General features: G+C 37.1%; 1 protein-coding gene across 1 annotated transcript in view; it reads right to left on the bottom strand.

Moving 5' to 3' along the window:
- Positions 1-741: 741 nt before the first annotated feature.
- The window catches only part of SLC16A1 (solute carrier family 16 member 1), a 33,350-nt gene continuing 14,056 nt past the window's right edge, over positions 742-20,035 (bottom strand). Inside the window, exons 2-5 of the mRNA XM_060027411.1 lie at positions 14,682-14,942; positions 10,656-10,799; positions 4,913-5,779; positions 742-2,643 (exon numbers count right to left, since the gene is read on the bottom strand). Coding sequence (XP_059883394.1) covers positions 2,366-2,643; positions 4,913-5,779; positions 10,656-10,799; positions 14,682-14,898 — 1,506 coding nt within the window. The 5' untranslated portion in view covers positions 14,899-14,942 and the 3' untranslated portion in view covers positions 742-2,365. The remainder of the gene's footprint in view (positions 2,644-4,912; positions 5,780-10,655; positions 10,800-14,681; positions 14,943-20,035) is intronic.

A 20,035-nucleotide genomic window follows, 5' to 3' on the forward strand; every position in this document is an offset into this window, starting at 1 on the left:
TTTGAGCCAGTTTTTAAACTTTGCTTCAGAATACAGCAACTTCAGAACACTTCCTTCTAATACATGGTCAGTCTGCACCAAAACCCCCTCACTTCACTAACAAGATTCAACTAATGGAAAAAGACTAAGTAGGGTCTTATGTGTGGATGTAGCTTAACAACTGGGATGGGGAAAAATCATCTCATACACCAGGTTTACTCCCCCCACCTCACATTTTTTACTTGTATTACTTTACTCAAGGGTGATCCTCATTTTTATAGAAGGGGAAACAGGTACACAGAGGTTAAGTCCATGCAAAATGGCAGAGTCCAAACTGGAGCCAAGCCTGCCAACAATCACAGTAGGCTTCTCCACTAAAATTCCTCCTCCATCTGTCATGATACTTGGGCACAGAAGGGGAGCTTTCATTGTATCCTTAAGATTAACTGCTCTGGTTTCAAAATGCTTTCAGAGAGGTCGTTTCAAAAAATTCCCCTCCTGGTTGCCTTAAAGAAGAGGTAAGGAGAAAAATCAAAATAAGCCATATACACAAATCCCAACACACATAAGCTGAATAATTTACATTAGGAAGGGCCAAATTGAATTTTTTTTTTTTTTTTTTTTTTTTTGCGGTAGGCGGGCCTCTCACTGTTGTGGCCTCTCCCGTTGCGGAGCGCAGGCTCAGCGGCCACGGCTCACGGGCCCAGCCGCTCCACGGCATGTGGGATCTTCCCGGACCGGGTCATGAACCCGCGTCCCCTGCATTGGCAAGCGGACTCTCAACCACTGCACCACCAGGGAAGCCCCAAATTGAATCTTGATAATAAAAATGAAGACACAAAATATTTTCCTCAAGAAAATAAGCACATGGAAGAAGAAACGTTTCTTAAAAAAAAAAAGTTTATTTTAAAAAGCCAGCCTCTTAAGGTTTTATATCTATACTTTCACACTGTCAATTACAATGACATTTAAAAATGCATTGAATATAATTTATTGACTGTCTATCATTATCCTCCTGCCACCATTTAAAAGATATTAGGTGAAAAAATATTTACAGTTTTCATTCTGGTCCATCCTCCTTCCTATCCTTATACTAAACCCATTTCTCTACTTTTCAGATAAGTGAAAAGGGTCACAAAATCTTTAGGTTTATGTAAAGACTAAGAATGTGTCTAACAATTCTAAGCAAAACATTAATTTTCTTTAAGGCCTTATAAGAAAAAGAAAAGGAGTTACTTATTAAAGCAAACATAGCAACTTCTCTCCCAATCTTATCCTTATTGGTTTGTGTGGGCCAAATCTCTATGGGTCTCTTTAATTAGCAAATTTTTTTTAAAAAACCCAAAAAACTGAACACACAAAGACTATCTCACACACAGTGCTAAGCTAGATGTGGCTATAAATGGAACCACTATGAATCAAAGGGGGAAAATTCCAGGAAAAACAACAACAAAAGATTCCAAGCCTCACAGTTTAACTGAAGTTTTGGAAAAACCTAAGCTGAATTCAGCTGCTGTTTGAAATGCCTGTCTATGTTTAATTTACTGAGGAGGCACAAATACACAGTTTTGTGTATTTTAATACTAATTTTTCCAGTGTGGGGGGGGAAATACTATGTGATCTCAAAAGGGGCGGTGATCTATGACCACTCAAAATTTATCTTTGGAAAGGGGAGCAAAAATAGTAATTTAATGAAGTCAACTCTCAAGCACTTGGCTTCTAATAAGCAAACCAAGAAAAGATAACTGGAGGAGGTGTACTGATGAGTACAGTGCATCTAGAACAGCCAAGATGTTTGCAAAGTTTTATGCCTTAAATTTCCTAAATATATATCTAGCAGGCACATATGCCAAGCAATTATTGATGGTAGGAAAATATTTTAGTCAGGATTTTATAAAAACCCCAACTTTCAAATCTTCTAGTGACAATGTCTGACACTATTATTACAAATAACAATGAAGCAAGATTAAATTTTAGATTTGCCTCAAACTAGTTATTTTTCCTTGTAACAGAACACTTAAAATGGATGAATTAAGCAGAATGGTTTTAAAAGTTAAGGCTCCCTAAAGACTAAAACTTAAGGCACATATTATTAGCACACTATCACAGCACATTATCATGACACTGTTAAAAGCAAAGATTTAAACAAACAAAAACACAAACCAACTTCCTTCTCTCATTCTTTTTCAACCACTTCCTTCCCAAAGGCTATGACATTTTTAGCCCAGGCTACTGGTAAGGAGTGAAACAAAAATTCCATCAATGAACCCCTGGTATGATTCCCACAGAAATGTCCAGTATTTGCATTGAGCACCACTGGTAGATCACAGGCCAATAGAACATTTGGGGTCATGAGCTGCTCCATTTACCCACCAGCCCCACAGGTTCAAACTGGACTCTCCTCCTCCTTGGGGCCTCCTTCTATGCCTTTAGGATCCAGAGATTCTGCTGCATCGGTAACTTCTTTTGGCTTCTCAGCAACATCTATACTGGTCTCCTCCTCTTTACTTTCCTTTTTCTGCTGCTGCTCAGCTTTCTGTTCTTTTGCAAGAAGTCGGTAATTGATGCCCATGCCAATGAAAAGATAGATGCCTGCGACAATAAGGATTATACCACATGCCCAGTATGTGTATTTGTAGTCTCCATATATGTCATTGAGACGACCTAAAGATGTCAAAAAGAAAAAAAAAAAAATTATGTGGGTAGACAGTTACGCCCTTTCCCAAATAAAGCTTAAGAATCCATTCAAAGAGCCCATAAATGACTAATTATCTAAAAAGAAACTGCTCATAATTATCTGATCTTTTACTTATAATGCCACACTGATTTTGGATGGCCCTGCGCAGTCTGTTAACTTTAGGAACTTGAAAATAATTAAATCTTGGCAAATTTGAATTGGGGAAATCCTAGAGACCACCTAGAGTCAATCCTCTCAATATTCAATGGAAAAATTTGTTGCTCAAAAGAGGTTTAGTAGTCTTGCCCAAGGCCATAGAGCTAATTCTAGTCTCCCAGGCCAATGTACTTTCTCTGACATCAGCATTTCCCAAAGGGCGTTCCTATGAACACTCATCCTCTGCTAAAACATTAACTAACAGCAACACCCTTCCACCATTCTAAGTGCTTAATCCTCACAACAGGAAGGTTCTACCATCATCCCCACTGTATAACAGAAAAACTGAAGTACAGAAAACTTAAGTAACTCGTCCAAGGTCACAAAGCTTGTAAATGAAACAGGTTGGCTTTCAACCCAGCAAGTCTGACTCTGAGGCCTGCACCATAACTTCTTGCTACAGGATACTCCCTAGTGTTTGCAAAGTCAAGTAAATTTGGAAATGACACATAGTCTTTTCTATTAAAGGCTTTATTAGACCTGATAGTAAAGAAACTTATTTACTTTGGCGTTTCCAAACTTTTCTCGGCCATGAATTCCTTGTTACAGTAAAATTTATTAGCATCTCAAAATAGTATTTATTAAACTATGGAAAACCCTACACATATAAAGGACATAATAACCAATTCAAATATAATTCCATACGGTTTTCCAACATAGGGCATCAAGCACTCAGCAATACTTATTCTCTAAATATACACACGGCCCTGGGTCTGCTAGGCCCTGAGTTAAGCGTGAGCAAAGGAGGTAACATCCACAGCTCAGTGGAGAAGAGAAGTGTTAATCCAATAACTACACAGACTGTGACAAGTGCTACAAGGAGCGTCTGAAGGCAGAAAATAGGGGTTTTAGACCAGCAATTAGGGTCAGGAAGCCTTTTCTTAAAGTGTAACCTTAGCCAAGACGTATAGGATAGGAGTTATCAAGGAGAAGGGAGATGGGAAAAGGCTCAGGGCAGAGAACAGCCAGTGCAAAGGCAGGTGATAGGAGGAAGCACAGGGTGTGAGAGGAGAAGCAGAGAGCAAACTGAGTGGTGGGATATGAGGCTGGAGACACAGGTGGGCCAGGCCACGCAGGACCTAGTAGGCCACAGCAGGGAATCTGATCTTCACCCTAAGAACGTGGGAAGCAACTGGAGTGTTCTAAGAGACGAAGAACAGCTAGACTGGATATGGGTAAAGTTAGAAGCCTACTGACAGAAGAAAGGAGATTTGGATAAGAGTGGTAGTTGTGATGGAGAGAAAACGGGCAGATTAGAAAGAGATTTAGGAAGCAAAAACAGACAGGATTTGGAATCTCCTTGGGTATATATAGGGAGGAGAGAGGGTGGACAGGTCAGTAGTGGATCTTCTGTTATGTATCCTTCCTTACTTTATGGTGCATAATCTCAAAAGCATGACTCACATCCAGAAGTCCAAATTATAGTTGCATTCTGTAGCAATAATAATTTTAAAATGTAAACCATTTAGCATTCTTAAGAGAATAATACACCGGATTTTATTGTCACTTACTAGCTGTGTGATCTTGGACAAGTTATTTCACTTTTAGAAGCCTCTATTTCTTTATTTATAAAGCAGGAACAATCATAGTCTGACACCACACACTTGTAATATATGACAAAATACAGAAAAAGATTAGGACAGTCCCTGGTATACTGTGAGCCCTCACCTGGTACCTACTGTTATTATTTTAAATATTACTGCTGAATAAATTCCACAATTAAAAAGAAATCACCAACAGTATTTTAAAGGTGGTTATACATACATTTTTCTACAATAAACAGGTTAGTTTTTTTATCAGGAAAAATTATTATACATACTTAAGTGTGTAATAGTTTTTTATTCCTCTTTCAGCTTGATGATTCACTTTAATTCAGTTCTATTATTTGAGCAATTACGCTGTACCAAGCATTGTGCCAGCACTGAGGGTACAGAAGCGAAGAAAGACTGTCAAGCAGCTCACTGATTTCTGCCTTCTATCACCTTCCTAATCTTCTGTTTTATGTTATTAGAACCATACAAATAGGGAGACATACTATACCTAAAAGTGGTGGCCCCAGCAGGACAGGACAGCATTCCACAATGGTCACCAATCCCACAGCACTGGAGAACCTCTGGGGTCCAACCAGGTCCATCAGCGTTTCAAACAATACTGAGCTGAGCCACCCAAATGCGAATCCGAAGAATCCCGCATAGACACAGAATCCTATGTAGCTAGAGGACAAAGGTGCTGCCAGATGACACACTCCATTTGCAATAATAGAAGCAGCAAAAAAATACTGAACTCGAGGTCTTATCCACTTTGTGTTGGCTACAAGTCCCATAGAAGGTCTGGCTACCATGTCAACAAAAGCCAGAATGGAAAGAAGGAAGGCAGACTTCTCACTAGAGTAATGCTGACTCTTGCCATAATTACTAAGAAAGACCAAAGGTGTAAACAGTCCAAAAAACATGAGCACATTTCCAGACAGGTAGAGCAAAAAGCCTCTGTGCTTGAACAGGGATAAGTCCAGGAATTTATTAAGTGTTTGGAAGACTGATCTTTTCTCTTCTTTCGGATTTCCTCCAATGAGATCTGTATTTGCATCACTTGCCCCCTTTTTTGCGTCAGATTTTCCAGCTTCCGGAAGAGATTCTTTAGACATATATCTCTCTACAGTGGTTGGCTTGGGCCCTATTGGTCTCATCAGAGCTCCAGCCACACAGCAGTTCAATAATAAGCCCCCAAGAATTAGGAAGCTTCCTCTCCAGCCATAGATACCAAAGAAAGCCTGATTAAGGGGGGCCAGGGTAGAAAGGAACACAGGGCTGCCTGCCATGGCCAGTCCATTTGCCAACGGTCGCCTCTTGTAGAAATATTTGCCAATCATGGTTAAAGCTGGATTCAAGTTGAAGGCAAGCCCAAGACCTGGGGAGAGGGGGTGAAAAAAGAATCACATACTCCAATAAATGTCAGAAACATATTTGGCATTACTTAACCAGACAAAGAAATTAAGAGGTATATAATTCAAAAAGATATAAATAAATGGAAAGATATTCTGTGCTCATGGATTAGAAGAATTAACATTGTCAAAATGTCCTTATTACCTAAAGCAACCTACATGTTCAGTGCAATCCCTATCAAAATCCCAAGGACATTTTTCACAGAAATAGAACAAAAAATTCTAAAATTTACATGGAACTACAAAAGACCCAATGTTCATGACAGCATTATTTACAGTTGCCAAGATATGGAAGCAACCTAAGTGTCTACCAACAGAAGAATGAATAAAGAAGATGTGGGGAGATTATATATATATATATATATAATTCCCCCCAATGGAATACTACTCAGCCATAAAAAAGGAATAAAAATTTGCCATTTGGAACAACATGGATGGACTTGGAGGGTATTATGCTAAGTGAAATAAGATAAGTTAGAGAGAGAGTAATGCAAATACTGTATGTTACCAATTATATGTGGAATCTAAAAAATAAAACAAACTAGCAAATATAATAGAAAAGAAACAGACTCATAGAGAACAAATTGGTGGTTAACAGTGGAGAGAGGGAAGGGGGTGAGGGGTAAGATTGTGGTAGGGAATTAGGAGGTACAAAGTATTATATATAAAATAAGCTACAAGGATCTACTGTACCACACAGAGAATATAGCCAATATTTTATAATAACTATAAATGGAATATAACCTTTAAAAATTGTGAATCACTGTGCTATACACCTGAAACTTAATACTGTAAACCAACTATACCTCAATAAACAATAAAATGAAAAATAAACTTAAAAAAAAGATATAAGTAATGGAAAGTACAACACAATATTGTATAGCGGTTTAAAGTGTGAGCTCTAAAGCCAGGCTATGTGGACTAGCCAGAGTAATCCGGCAAGAAAAAGAAAGAAAAGGCATCCAAATTGGAAAGGAAGTAAAACTGTCACTGTTTGTAGACTGTCATGATTTTATGTATAGAAAACCCTGAAGACTCCACCAAGAAATTATTAGAAATAATAAACAAATACAATAAAATTGCAGCATACAAAAGCAGTATAAGTCAAAATCTGTTGCATTTCTATATGCTAACAATGAGCTATCAGAAATTAACAACCCCATTTATAATCCTAAGAAAAAGAATAAAATATCTAGGAATAAATTTAACCAAGGAGGTTAAAGACTTGCACCCTGAAAACTATAAAACACTGTTCAAAGAAATTGAAGACACAAATCAATGGAAAGATATCTCGTGCTCATGGATTGGAAGGATCAACATTGTCAAAATGTCCTTATTACCTAAAGCAATCTACAAATTCAACGTAATCCCTATCAAAATCCCAAGGACATTATTCACAGAAATAGAACAAAAATTTCTAAAATTTATATGGAACCACAAAAGACCCCGAATAGCCAAAGCAATCCTGAGAGAAATGAACAAAGCTGGAGGTAGCACACACCCTGCTTCCAAACTATACTACAAAGCCATAATAATCAAAACAGCATTGTAATGGCAGAGAAATAGATACATAGATCTATGGAACAGAATTGAGAGCCCAGAAATAAACCCATGCATACATGCACAATTAATTTACAGCAGAGGAACAAAGAACATATAGTAAGAAAGGATAGTCTCCTCAGTAAATGGTGTTGGGAAAACCAGACAGCCAATGCCAAAAAAAAAACAAAAAACAAAAAACCTAGACCACTATCTCACACCAAACACAAAAATTTATTCAAAATGGATTAAAGACTTGAATATAAGATCTGAAACCATAAAATTCCTAGAAGAAAATGCAGGCAGTATGGTCTTAGCAATATATTTCTAGATATGTCTCCTCCTCAGGCAAAGAAAACCAAAGCAAAAATAAACAAATGGGATTACATCAAATTGCTTCTGCATAGCAAAGGAAGTGGATCAATAAAATGAAAAGAGAACCTACTGAATGGGAGAAGTCATTTGCAAATGCTGTATCTGATAAGGGGTAATGTCCAAAATATATAAAGAACTCATACAATTCAACAACAACAAAAAAACCCAATTATAAAATGGGCAGAGTTGGGACTTCCCTGTCAGTCTAGTGGTTAAGACTCAAAGCTTCCACTGCAGGAGGCATGGGTTCGATCCCTGGTTAGGGATCTAAGATGCCGCATGCTGTGAGGAGTAGCCAAAACAAAAAAAAAAAGGCAGAGCAGTTGAACAGACATTTTTCCAAAGAAGACACACAGATGGCCAACAGGCACATGAAAAGATATTCAATATCACTAATTATTAGGGAAATGCAAATCAAAACCACAATGAGATCACCTCATACCTGTCAGAATGGCTATTACCAAAAAGAAGAAATGACAACTGTTGGCGAGGATGTGGAGAAAAGGGAACACTCATACACTGCTGGTGGGAATAAACTGGTACAGCCACTGTGGAACACAGTATGGAGATTCCTAAAAAAATTAAGACTTGAACAACCATATGATCCAGGTATCCCGCTTCTGTGTATTTACCCAAAGAATACAAAAGAACACTTAAATTGAAAAGATAACAGCACCCACCCATGTTCATCACAGCATTATTTACAATAGCCAAGATATGGAAACAACGTAAGTGCCCATTAACGATCGAATGGATAAAGATCGTTGATGTGTGTGTGTGTGTGTGTATATATATATATATATATATATATATATATACACACACATATATATACACACACACACACACACACATAACCCCCTCACACACACACACATAATGAAATACTACTCAGCCATAAAAGATGAAATGTTGCTATTTCTGACAACGTGGATGGAACTTGAGGGCATTATGCCAAGTAAAATAAGTCAGATGAAGAAAGACAAATACCACAATGATTTCATTCATATGTGGAATACAAAACCAACAAACAAAAACAAAATAAATTAACAAACCAAACCAAACAATTACGTAGATATAGAGAACAGAGTAGTGGTCACCAGAGGAAAAGGGGCAGAGGGCAAAATGAGTAAGGGGATCAACTGTGTGGTGAAAAAATAAATAAATAAATAAAACCAGACTATGTAGGTTCAAATCTCATCATCATCACTTATTGGCTGTGTAATGTCAGACACGCTGCCCTCCTGTGACTGTTTCATGGTATGTAAAACAGGCGCACAGCACTGCTGTGACTAAAGAACTTACTGCCTGGCATGTAGTAAGCACTCAATAAATGTTAGTAGTAGGAGCTACAATCAATAGAATAGTGTGACTCTGACTCAGGAATAGGTAAACACTGAAGAAAGTGGACAGAAAGTCCAGGAATATACCTAAAATATATATAAACATTTAATGTACGATAAAAGTAATATTTTAAATTACTGCAACAAGAATTACTCAATAAATGTTGCTAGTATAAGTAAATATTCAAATAACTTGGAGATGCTCTTCCCTGGCCCCTGCTTGCTCCCTACTTACCATTTATGTCTAAGCTATTCAGAGACTTAAAGCAGTAAACCAGACTAGGTCACTCCCCTATTGCAAACCTGCTATTGGCTTTCTGTCCATAACCTTTACCCTGACCTTACCTCCCAGATCTCATACCAGACCATTCTCACCTGTGCTAACAAGCACGCTGCTGATTTAGGGTCTATGTTCCCCTAGATTTTCACAATGCTAGTTCCCTGCTGTTACTCTATTAAGGTCATCTCTTCAGCAAGGTCTTTGTATAGAATTTATCACTCCCTGATTTTTCTTATTTATTTCTGAGTAGCAGTGTCTGCCTCTTCCCATGAAACAGCATGACTTTGCTGGACTTGTTGCCCTATGCCCACAGCATGTAGACAGTGCCCGACATACATATGGTTGTTGTTCATGATATGCTCTTAAATGACAAAAACTGGTTACAAAATACTTTATGTAACCGTATCCCTTTTTGTTCTGAAAAAAGTTATGTTTGTGTATAGAAAAAAGTTGGGAAGGGTATATATACATAAAAATGTTAGTAGTCAAAGTCTCTGGACTGTGAAGTTATACATAATCTTTATCATACTCATCAGCAGTTCATTATCTTAATTTGGCTATTAAAATAAGGGGGAAAGGACTTCCCTGGTGGCACAGGGGTTAAGAATCCACCTGCCAACAGAGGGAACGTGGGTTCGAGCCCTTCCTGGTCTGGGAAGATCCCACATGCCACGGAGCAACTAAGCCCATGCGCCACAACTACTGAGCCTGTGCTCTAGAGCCCGCGAGCCACAACTACGGAAGCCCGTGCACCTAGAGCCCGTGCTCTGCAACAAGAGAAGCCACCACAATGAGAAACCCGCGCTCCGCAATGAAGAGTAGCCCGCGCTCTGCAACAAGAGAAGCCACCACAATGAGAAGCCCGCGCACCACAACAAAGACTAGCCGCCGCTCGCCACAACTACAGAAAGGCTACGGGCAGCAATAAAGACCTAACACAGCCATAAACAAACAAACAAACAAATAAATAAATAATTTTTTTTTTTAAAAAAAGAGAGCGAGACAGAGATAGTAACCAATGACTGCCCTTGCAACGACTGCTGGACACATTTTATCTACAAATCACTGACTATTCTTAGGACAAGGGATACAATCATTTCTTTCAATTCATTTATTCAACAATGTACACCTACTGTATGACAGCAATTTCTTTTTAAAACTTGATTTTCTATTGCTCTTAAATTAACAGGTTGTCAAAATGATAATTTCTATAAGAAGGGACTTTCACTCAAGATCTGAAAGACCAATGCAGGTGAATACCAAATAGCCAGCGATATATTAATGCTTGAAAATGAATCAACTCACCTCCAATGACTCCGACACACAAGTAAAGTTCCTGCACAGTGTTACAGAAGGAAGCTGCGATCAAGCCACAGCCTGACAAGCAGCCGCCAGCAATCATGATTGGACGACTGCCATATTTATTCACCAGGATACTGCTGATAGGACCTAAGAGATAATCAAAAATTTAGTGGTACACAAGGCATTGATGGCACTAAACGACAAGTCCTTCCAAATAAGCAGATACAACAAAAGGCAATGGTAAGAATATTGTTATCTATAATTATTTCATAATCATAGGTATGTGTGCTGGAAAATAAAGATGCTAGAAGAATCATTAATTGTGTATCTTCTCTATCTTGAAATCTTGGATGGAATTTTACTAAAATATAAAAGACTCTAGTCTTTCCTTAATCTTTCTCTTATAAGGCATAATAGGCTGAAAGCCTTGGTAACAGACGTTCATCGGCTTCTTGATTTATCTAGGATATGATCAACAGATATTTAGTAAGTTTGCTCTATGTTAATTTTTGGGATAGGCAGACTGATGAGAGATTTTAAGAGTGTTCTTTACACATCATCATAAGTGTAGTTTGTGTCATATTTTTTAAAAAGAAGAAGAAACAAAGGCAAAATACACAATTTTTTTCTGCAAGTTCAGTAGTTTTGCAATTAGGACATCTAAATTTAAAACAAAACAAAACAAAACTGTTCCCATTTACACCTAGATATCTCAGGTATTGAATTGAATGGAATGTCTTCTAGGGTTAACCGGGTTCTGTGCCTATACTGCTGTTTTGTGACAGCAAAACTATGAAAAAATGTTTGTAGAAGATTGTCAGATAATGGTCAAAACATTCTCAGATTTAACAACATAAACCAGATTAAATCTCCTCAGCTAAAGAGATGCATACCAAAAAATCAGTTTTTCTTTAACATGAGAGGAGAAACCAAACAAAAGTGTAGTGTTAAAAGGATCACAAATAAAAAGATTTTATGCGTTTCATGTATCAGTTTTCAAATACAAAAAAATCAAATGGCCTCTCCTTAGTTGCTACAAATAGGTATAAACTGTAATTCCCCTTTTCCAAAATTTTAAGTCTTAATTATGAGTCTTATCTAAAGCAAACAATGTTTTAAGAGCTGTAACACAACTCTTAGACTAACAATATTTGCTGATTACAAACGAATGACATTTGACATTCTCTGAATTTCATTTATTTATAATACTTATGTCCCTACTTCATGGCTCTGGACTTTGGAGATGACAACTTTGTTTACATGACACCATAACATGTCTGCCTTGTTAAGGCAGATGACTGCAAATAAGAAAGGGTCACTGCAATGCATCAGTAGGGAAGGGGACACAAGAAGAACTAATATTTGAACTTGCAGCTAGTGAGAACCAAGTTTTGAATCCAGCCCATTTTCTCCCCATTACATATGTATTTTTGGAACTACAGTTCCAAAGTTATAAAGCAAAAGACATACAAATCAAGTTTCTCTTCTATTAGCACAGTAAATTCTGACTTTATTCTGTAGTAAGTCTATTTTTAAAAAGACACAGAATGCACATATTCAGAATATACTACTGATCATATGTTGACATATTTTATTTCTATAAACACTATGAAAAATTCTGCATTACTCATATTCTAGTGCTACTATATTCAGAGTTGCAGTATGGTACACTATGATTAAAAGGACAGGCTCTGGCCCCAAGGAACCCAATTTCAAATTATGGTATGTATATTCAAACTGTGGTATGTATATATGTATACATACATATAATAAACATGCAAGAAGGAATGAAAGCTTTTGATATCCTAGTATTTGAGGACCAATTCTCTCTAAGGGGCTGGTCAAGAAATGACTGCGGGAGAGACTTCAGGCTCAACCAAGGATGTGTATAAACAAGTTCTCATTGAACTTCTAAGTCACTTCATGAAAATATTAGGCCACAGCTGCTTTAGAAATAATTTGAATTTACAGCTTGTGTGTGATGAAAGAATTAAATACTGAAAGAATATTCATGAAATATGTCCATATAAATTAGGCATTAAACAGATTTTTGTATAGTCAGAATTACAAAGATAAAAAAATACTGCCACACTGTTGACTCTGTGAAGTAGAAGTTAATGCTGTAAAGTCTACAGGATTTTAAGTTCTAAACTAGGAATGTTACGATGACATTACTGTGGAACTGAAAATATGTGAATTTATACTTTCATTTTTTAAAATTAATTTTTATTGGAGTATAGTTGCTTTACAGTACTGTACAGCAAAATGAATCAGCTCTACGTATACATATATCCCCTCTTTTTTGGATTTCCTTCCCATTTAGGTCATCACAGAGCACCGAGTAGAGTGAGTTCCCTATGCCATACAGTAGGTTCTCATTAGTTATCTATTTTATACATAGTTTCAATAGTGTATATATGTCAATCCCAATCTCCCAATTCCTCCGCCCCCCTCCTACTTTTCTTTGGTTGAGAGTCCACCTGCCGATGCAGGGGACAAGGGTTCAGTCCGGGAAGATCCCACATGCCACGGAGCAGCTAAGGTCCGTGAGCCATGGCTGCCGAGCCTGCGCGTCTGGAGACTGTGCTCCGCAACGGGAGAGGCCACAACAGTGAGAGGCCCGCGTACCGCAAAAAAAAAAAAAAAAAAAAAAAAAGGAAAACCTCAAACAAAAACCAAGAGTAAGTAACTAAGATCTTCTCCTTTAAAAATATACTTTAACAAGTATCAGTATATATCTGTGAACCAAAGCACATGGAGGGAGGGAGGGAGGCAGGGAGGAAGGAAAACTTAACCCTAAACCACTCACAACTCAAAACATATTATTGTTGAGGGTGTGGCCGAAATGTACAAGTTAAAGAATTAAGGCAGTTTTAAATATAATTCTTATGGGGTCATACCACCTAAGAGCCAAACAAAACAAAATAACCCATTTAGTAAAAATTATGCCACAAGGCTCTTGATACGCAATTTATCTTTCAGAGTTATTTCAGGAAGAATGGCCCCAATTAGCTATCATTAAAAATAGAGAGGGGTACAGTTTGTAGGCCTATTATAACACAAATTCAGAGAAATGTGCTAGTTATCTCTGGGTGAGGACAAAGAAGGAACTGTTTTCCCAAAAGAAAGTGTCATGTGCAATTAGCACAACTGACATCACTTACTTCTGATGCAAAATGCCAGCGGCTCTCAAGCTCTTGCTCTTAGAATTGCAGCATGTGAACCTCTTGTTTGTAATCAGCTTAAAGGTACACTGAGCACCTGCACTTAACTTTTGAATCTCTGCTAACTAAGCAACTACATATTTTATTATTATGGGAGGTTTTGACTTTTACATGTTAAATTGTGTTTTGATGTTCCAAGGCAAACAAACAAACAAACCAACCCACAGTATTTTAAATGATATTAAGGTAAGCAACGTACTCTCCACATTTCCTTCACAACATGTCAAAGAAAACAGAGAGGGAAAAAATGATAAAACTTAAGTTTAAGATGAAGCTGAAATGCTTTAGGACTAATTACATCACAAGGAACAAAACAAGGAGGATTTTATCCAGTTCTTTAATTCTAACACTATGAAAAGATTTTACCTGAGACTTTGAACTGTGCTATTCAGGTTAGCCCGATTTACTTTAATTCTCCCAACATCAATTTTTTAAAATCTTTATTTACACTTATACCGCAAGAGTCTAGCAGAGAGCAATAAGAAAAATAAGTTGTGCACATGTCATTTTTCTGAGAGTTTAAAAAATTTTTTTTCCCCTCTGAGAGCTTTTTTAAGTTCAATGATACGGAATTGGAACAAATCCTCACAATTTCTTATTTCTGTTTTGGAATACTATAGTGCAACAAACAAAGCAAGAGTTGTCATTGTTAACAAGAATAAAAAATGTGACTCTAAACATAAAGCTCTGAGAAATACCATTTCAAAACACCTCACCGAATAAAACATTTTTTTTTAAGTTACCTAAAACAGAGCATCTGGTTGCTTAATGAAAATTAAAACAGCAGGCCTTAGTGGGTACTTACCTCCACCATACATGACAGCCAACATGATGGAAGATATCCATGACACTTCACTGGTGGTGGCATTGAATATACCTTCAATTTCTTTGAAGAACACAGTAATAGATTTGGGAAACGCATAGGAGAAGCCGATGGAAATGAAAGCTCCAACTACCACTGCCCATCCCCAGCCTCCATCTGGGGGGGTGTATCCAACTGGACCTCCAACTACCGGTGGCATTTTAAGTGTAGATAAATCCCAAAATGCAGTTCAAATCCAAATATCTAAACGATACAAAATTTAAATAAAATGTCAGCAATAAAACACTCCCACCTAGCATTCCCAACAACAAAGCACCCCTCAAGTAACTGAACTATTTTTCAACGTTACTTGGCCAATATACATTATCTTCTAAGGACGTTATCAGAAAAAGAGACTTCAGAGACATGATATTGTCCACATTTTTTAGTAGCTTAAAGGAAAACAGCTCCTCACCATTTAAGAAACCATAACTGAAACAAATCCTTTTTAATAAATGTAGCCTTTGTATTTCAAATAAGCCTTCTTGTCTTAGCAGTTAATATAATTCCTCAAATTACTAATAACTAAATAAGTAAATAAATGTCTTATTTGACTATCTCTTGCAAAATTCACATAACACATACCCTACAAAAGTTTCAGGTTTTAATACAGGCTTTATAAGTTTTTCCCTTTTCCCATGTATTCTACAATACTGACTTTCTCTTACTAATATGCTGACTTAAAAGTAATAGGAAGGAGGTGCCTGACTCACTAGATATGTAGCAATTTACAAAATAGAAGATCATTCTGAATACATAAGAATTTCATTTAATGACCTGGAAAATTATTTCAGAAAAGTTTCCTTTTATCTAACTTCCTTGGTTAAACTCCTAAACAACACAACTAATCAATACAGTTGAACTCACAAGTTGAACTATAATGTCAAAAGATGGTAGTTTCAAATCAAAGATTATCCCGTTTTCTTGAAGCCACCTAGTACTAATGAATAGCAAGGTTAGAAAATGAAACTTCCTGTTAGATTATGAACAGGGAGAAGATGGGAATGTTTGTTTGATAGTAGCCTTACCTATTTTCTCATGAAGGTCTCCTTTAATTTATTCAAAGCCAACTTCCACCCTATACTATAACTCATCCTACAACAGTATGTTAGCATGTCCATTTCAAATTATCTCCACTCAGACTGTATTATACAATAAATAAATACAGGTCACAGATGACAAACTGACTCTTGGCTACAGCATTCTTTAGTCTAAAACACAAATCCTAATTTCATAGTGTAGGAGTCATCTCCTAAATACTGTTCCTTCCAATCCATCTGAACACTTCATATATGATTTAAGACACTGGACATTGTAGGGGTGGGAAGAAGACAGTCCCAAAGGGAAGTTTCCCTAAAGGCAAGGATATAGGTTTCATCACTTCTACTCAACATTGTACTAAAATCTAGTCAGTTTGTGCAGGCAAGAAAAAGAAATAAAAGGCATAAAGACTAGAAAGGAAGAAGTAAAGCTGTCTTCATTCACAGAAGACATAATTGTCTATGTAGGTAATTCTAAAGAATATACAAAAAAAGGTACTAGAACTAAAAATGAACTAGATCTCAGGACACAAGACCAATAATAGAAATCAACTCTATAAGCCAGCAAAGAACAATCAGAATTTGAAATTAAAAAAAAACACTGAACAAAACATTTACAACAGGACCAAGAAACTGAACAGGGATAAATCTGATGTGTAAGATGTGTACACTGAAAACTACAAAATATTACTGAGAAATTAAACAACTAAATAGATAACCCACCCCTATGATTTGAAAAAATCAAAATTTAGGCAAAGATTTCTGAAGGCACATGGCACCATGTTAATTAAAAAGTTTCTAAATTGGGGTTTCCCTGGTGGCGCAGTGGTTAAGAATCTACCTGCCAATGTAGGGAACACGGGCTCGAGCCCTGGTCCTGGAAGATCCCGCATGCTGCAGAGCGACTAAGCCCGTGTGCCACAACTACTGAGCCTGTGCTCTAGAGCGTGTGCGCCACAACTACTGAAGCCCACGTGCCTAGAGCCCGTGCTCTGCAACAAGAGAAGCCACCGCAATGAGAAGCCCATGCACTGCAATGAAGAGTAGCCCCCGCTCGCCGCAACTAGAGAAAGCCTGCGTGCAGCAAAGACCCAACACAGCCACACACACACACACAAAAAGTTTATAGATTGAATTTCAAGCTACAGATTGGGAGAAGGTATATACAAATCATATATCCAAGAAAAGACATGTCCAGAATATAAAAAGAACTTTTATGGCTTAATAGCAAAAAGACAAACAACACAATTAAAAAATGTGCAAAAGATTTGAAAAGATACTTTACCTAAGAAGTACATGAAAAAATGCTAAAAATTGTTATTCGTTTGTGAAATATAAATTAAAATCCTAATAGAGATACTAATATATCTCTATTAGAATGACCAAATTTCAGACTGATAATACCAACACTTGGTAAGGACATGAAGCAAACGGAACTCCTGTATTGCTGGTGGTAAATCAAAATGATACAGCCAAGTTGGAAAACATTTTGGCAGCTCCTTATGAAGTTAAATATACATTTAACATGTGACCCGGTCATTTCTAGGTATTATCCAAGAGAAATGAAAATATAGATCTTCACAAAGACGTATATATTCTCTAGTAGCTTTATTCATAATGGCCCAAACTGAAAACCCAAATGTCCATAAACAAATGAATGGATAAACAAATCATGGTATAGCCATACAATGGAACATTACTCAGCAATAAAAAGGAACCAACTACCAACACATGCAAGAACATGGATAAATCACAAATGCATTATGTTAAGTGAAAAAAAGCTAGACATGAGCCTACATTAAGTTCTAGGAAAGGCAAAATTATAGTACTAGAAAACAGATTGGAGGTTGGGGAGAGGAGGCTGACTGCAAAGGGGTTTCAAGAGAACTTGATTTTGGTCATGGAAATGCTCTATTATTACGGTTATGGCAGTAATTATTCATCGAATTGTATATCTTAAATTGGCACATTTTATTGTATGTGAATCATACCTCAATACAGCTGATCAAAACAAAAAATATAATCAAGGACAGTGTCAAGGAGGATAAACTCTGGTGGCACAGGGAGATAATACAGAAGGAAAAGAAGATGGCAGGCAAATTCCTCTGTCTTGCCTATCTGGATGGTTAAAAGAAAGAATAGGAAAAGGAAGAGGACAAAGAAGAGGAGAGAAGACTCTCTTCTGAGAATTCACAACTACAGGCCTGTGTGAGCTTATGCTTGGCACGGGAACATCTGTGGGAAACCTCCATTGTTCTTCCAGAGATATATATGTTTGAGTTTGCTAGCAAAGATTTCCCACAGACAAAGCTCTGCCAAGTATAAGCTGACAATCTAAATTTTCAAAACACACCAAGAATCAATTAATCATGAGTGAAGTAAAACCAATCCAACGCAGCCAGAACTATAGACATTGGATATGGATACTTAAAATGATTAAAAGCATGAAACAAGGCATTAAATGAAAACACACACACAAAATACTATAAAAAGACTAGTTAATTTGAAACAGAACTTCTAGAAATGAAAAGTATATTCAACAAAATTAATACGTTAACCAGAAGACTGAACATAGCTGGGAAGAAACACAATGAACTGGAGGATGGGTTTGAAGAAAATAAAATTCAGGGAGACCTTTATTCTGAAGCTAGGAGAAAGGTTTAGAAACACGGAGTTTAGAATGGGAGGATCTGGCAAACATCTAATGGGACTTTGGAAGAAGAGAACAGAGAAAGTAGGGAAGAGACAATTTTCAAGAGTTAATGGCTAAGTATATTTCAGACTTGATGAATAATATGAACTACAGTTTAAGGAACTCTAACAAGCCAGAGAAAAATCTTAAAAAAACACTATTGAGAAAACACAGATTATAAAACTAACAGATAATCACACCGACAAAACAGAATTCCCATCAATTTTGAAAAACTCTCAGCCACCATATATTCAAATATTGATTCTTCACCATTCCCTCTTTCCACTCCTCTGAGACTCCAACTGAATGTGGGTTGTCCAGATGGAATAAGGTCCTGCCTTTTCCAATATTTCTGCTTAACCCCTGTCACGAGACTGTTTCTCTCTGGGACTATGTATTCTGGAATGTTCCCTCCTTTGGGGGCCCCAGAGATTTTTACAGCCTGTGGCAGTGAACCACAGTAAGAACTGGGATAAATGAGAGCTATACTTTCCTTGTGTAGTGGATCTAAGGGCTTTTGGATAAAGCAAATTAGAAAAGGAGAAGCAGAAGACCTCAGGCCTCTATTCTCAGGAGAGATGATGTTTAGTTAAGGGTATCTGAATCTGAGAATCTGGAGAACAATTCCATTAAAAATATAACCCAGTTGAAAGAGTAAAGACCTCGTCCTAGGGCATTTCACTTACCTATGATTCAGGTGGGACAAAAATATTTACATGTTGAAGCTTCCTTAAATTTCTACTGGAATGAATATAAATAAAAGCTATTTAACAGCTCAGTTCTGCTGAAGGAAACAGTCTGGATGCTAAAATTATGTTAAACAGAACGGCTCCGGGCATTAATTTTGAGTTTTTCCTTCATCTAATTATGAAAAAAGAGAAAAGCACTTGAAATTTTTCAAGCAAAGAACCACTAAAAAGATTACTTTGCCTCAGAATGTTTGCACACACGGAGAGAGACACCCACACACAGACGGTAGAGCTGCTTAACACACCAAGCTCTGACTCCAACGGCTAATACGTGCTGGACGTGATTAAACTTTGAGCTTCGCTGCCAGCTATGATTTGTCCCAGTTAGTTACAGCAGCTACAATTTTTAGTCTCTAAGACTTGTCTCATCAAGATAATAATACCTTATTCCATAGTATAAAACTTAAGATTTAAAACTTGAAGAAGCTTTAAAAAGATTCATTAGGAAATAAAAAGTATAAGAAACAAGATTATCCAAATTTCAAAAGAACACTTCAAAAAACCAGACGTGGATTCGATACAGTTCTGCCACCATCCAACAAACGGCTGTCCTTCCTAACTTAAAAATTCTGATGGTACCTAACAGAAAGTGTGTAATGTCATTATCTAAACACACTATTTTCTTTTAAACTGGCCAAATCTCAGCTATAAACAAAAGGGTTCATTCAGAAAGTAAATTATGTGAGCAGGCCCCCTGGCACAGTATTCAGAGCCCCACTGAGAAGGAATACTCAAGTCCAGAGGCTAAAAGAGATTAAAGTTTAATATTTTAAACCTTACGATGTGCACAGTAGCCTTCCTATTAGCTTAGCCATT

This window comes from Delphinus delphis, chromosome 1 (assembly GCF_949987515.2).
Source record: "Delphinus delphis chromosome 1, mDelDel1.2, whole genome shotgun sequence".
Lineage (NCBI taxonomy): Eukaryota > Metazoa > Chordata > Mammalia > Artiodactyla > Delphinidae > Delphinus > Delphinus delphis.